The sequence below is a fragment of the Mandrillus leucophaeus genome, unplaced genomic scaffold, assembly GCF_000951045.1.
Source record: "Mandrillus leucophaeus isolate KB7577 unplaced genomic scaffold, Mleu.le_1.0 Scaffold35, whole genome shotgun sequence".
Classification (NCBI taxonomy): domain Eukaryota; kingdom Metazoa; phylum Chordata; class Mammalia; order Primates; family Cercopithecidae; genus Mandrillus; species Mandrillus leucophaeus.
Genome location: NW_012103698.1, coordinates 811,091 through 813,286, shown reverse-complemented (window position 1 = coordinate 813,286; position 2,196 = coordinate 811,091). Strand labels below are relative to the sequence as shown.

The 2,196-nt window shown below is 37.2% G+C and overlaps 1 protein-coding gene across 2 annotated transcripts in view; it reads right to left on the bottom strand.

Moving 5' to 3' along the window:
- Positions 1 to 2,196, bottom strand: part of TTBK2 (tau tubulin kinase 2) — a 175,728-nt gene that overhangs the window by 89,998 nt on the left and 83,534 nt on the right. For both annotated transcript variants that reach the window (XM_011989224.1, XM_011989225.1), the window contains one exon: positions 229 to 294. In XM_011989224.1, coding sequence (XP_011844614.1) covers positions 229 to 294 — 66 coding nt within the window. The remainder of the gene's footprint in view (positions 1 to 228; positions 295 to 2,196) is intronic.

Below are 2,196 nucleotides of genomic sequence, written 5' to 3'. Positions count from 1 at the left end.
CCAGCTACTCAGGAGGCTGAGGCAGGAGAATCACTTGAACCTGGGAGGCAGAGGTTGCAGTGAGCTGAGATCACACCACTGACTCCAGCCTGGGGGACAGTGCAAGACTCTGTCTCAAAAAAAAAAATAATAGTATAAAATAATAATAATAATAAAATAAAAAAGAAGACAATCTGATTTAAGCTATTAGCATACTTATACAGATATGACTCCAGTTCAGATACCTACCCTGTTCCGATGTGCATTGATTGATGCATAACGAACTGTCCCTCGAAAGCCTGCCACAGCTCGAGGCTACAACAAAGCCATGCAAAGAATAATAAATGAGTTTCAAACAGCAATACACTCAGCACACTTGAACCCATGAAGTAAATGCAAGAAACATGTCTTTTATTGTCACAACAAAATACTATTTAATTTCTAACTTTTAACTATGAAATTACAAGAAACTAGAGAGATTATCTCTAAATCACATCTTTAAAAAAAAAACACTGATAAAATTGTAATTTTCAGTTCCGTTTTTTCCTACCTACATTTTAAAATACAGGGGCATTTATGACATCTATACAACTCTGTATATTAGAAAATATTAAATGCTTTCATATACCCATAATCATGATAAGCATCATAGTATATACATTAATATTCAGGTTCTGGATACAAATAAATATATTTAGATGGTGAGGAATCACTAAATAACCTGAGATACCAAGCTCTTCATACCTTGGCTATTTCATTCAAACTCAGTTCAAAGGTAGTGGTAACTTGTACCCTACCTTCATATGCAATTCATGTATTAAAAATTCAAGTTATTGGGTGCTTAGTATGTGCCACATACTAGAAATAACACCAACATGAAAAATATACGATCCTAGTCCTCAGAGAACTCAACTTAGAATAAAGTCCAGGCTTTTTACTTAGCCTATAAGACTTCATGATCTGGCATTTGTCTCCTTTCACAATGGATTTACCGTGGTTTCTTTTATGACCGATTTTAGTTTTAGCTCAAAACAGTGCACACAATTCTCTCCAGTTGGAATCCCAGCTCCTTGAATCTCTCCAATCTACTCCATTTTAAGGCTTCTGCTCACATATCACCTCCTCAGAGAAACTTCCCTTAATCATTCTAATCTAAAATACTACTCCCCCCATCTGTAGTGCCACTCTATTCTTTTACTCTGCTTTATATCTTTTTAACACCTTTACTACCCCCACATCAATTTTATTTATATTCTTATTCTGTTTATTGCCCATTTGTTTAGATTTTAATTTTTTTTAAGAGATGAGGTCTCACTCTGTAGCCCAGGCTGTAGTGCAGTGGTATAATCATAGTTCACAGCAGCCTCAAATTCCTGGGCTCAAGTGATCCTCCTGCCTCAGCCTCCCAAGTAGCTGGAACTACTGGAGTGTGCCACCACATAGGGTTAATCTATTTTAATTTGTTTACTGGCTGTCTTCTTTTAGTCCATGGAATATAAACTCTGTGTGGGTGAGGTCTTTGTCTTGCTCATTTTACAATTATAGATATAGACTCTGACAGGTATGTAACTTGTCTAAGGACACACAAATCAGTAAATAATAAAACCAGGCATTAACTAAGGTCTTTCAACATTGTCTCCATTCTACCGCTCCCCAAGAATCAAGTAAGTACCCTGAGGATTTGTGGGTGGCACTGTAGCTCAATATGAAAACTGACAAACTTGAAAATGATCATAGACAAACTTTTCATTAGTATAATTTTTTTTTTCTTAAGTAACCTCAAATTTTTCTCAATTAGCATGTATTACTTTTGTAGTCAGAAAAGACAGTAAAAAATCCTGGCCAGGCGCACTGGCTCACATCTGTAATCTCAGCACTTTGGGAGGCTAAAGTGGGCAGATCACAAGGGCAAGAGATCGAGACCATCCTGACCAACATGGTGAAACCCCATCTCTACTAAAAATACAAAATTAGCTGGGCATGGTGGTGCATGCCTGTAATCCCAGCTACTCAAGAGGCTGAGGCAGGATAATCACTTGAACCCGGGAGGTGGAGGTTGCAGTGAGCCGAGATTGTGCTACCGCACTCCACTCTGGGCGACAGAGTGAGACTCTGTCTCAAAAAAAAAAAAAAAAAAAAAAAAAAAAATCCTTACCAGAATAATTTGGTCATATGTTACCACATAGGATAAACAATCTATGTGTTCTTCCTCCATTT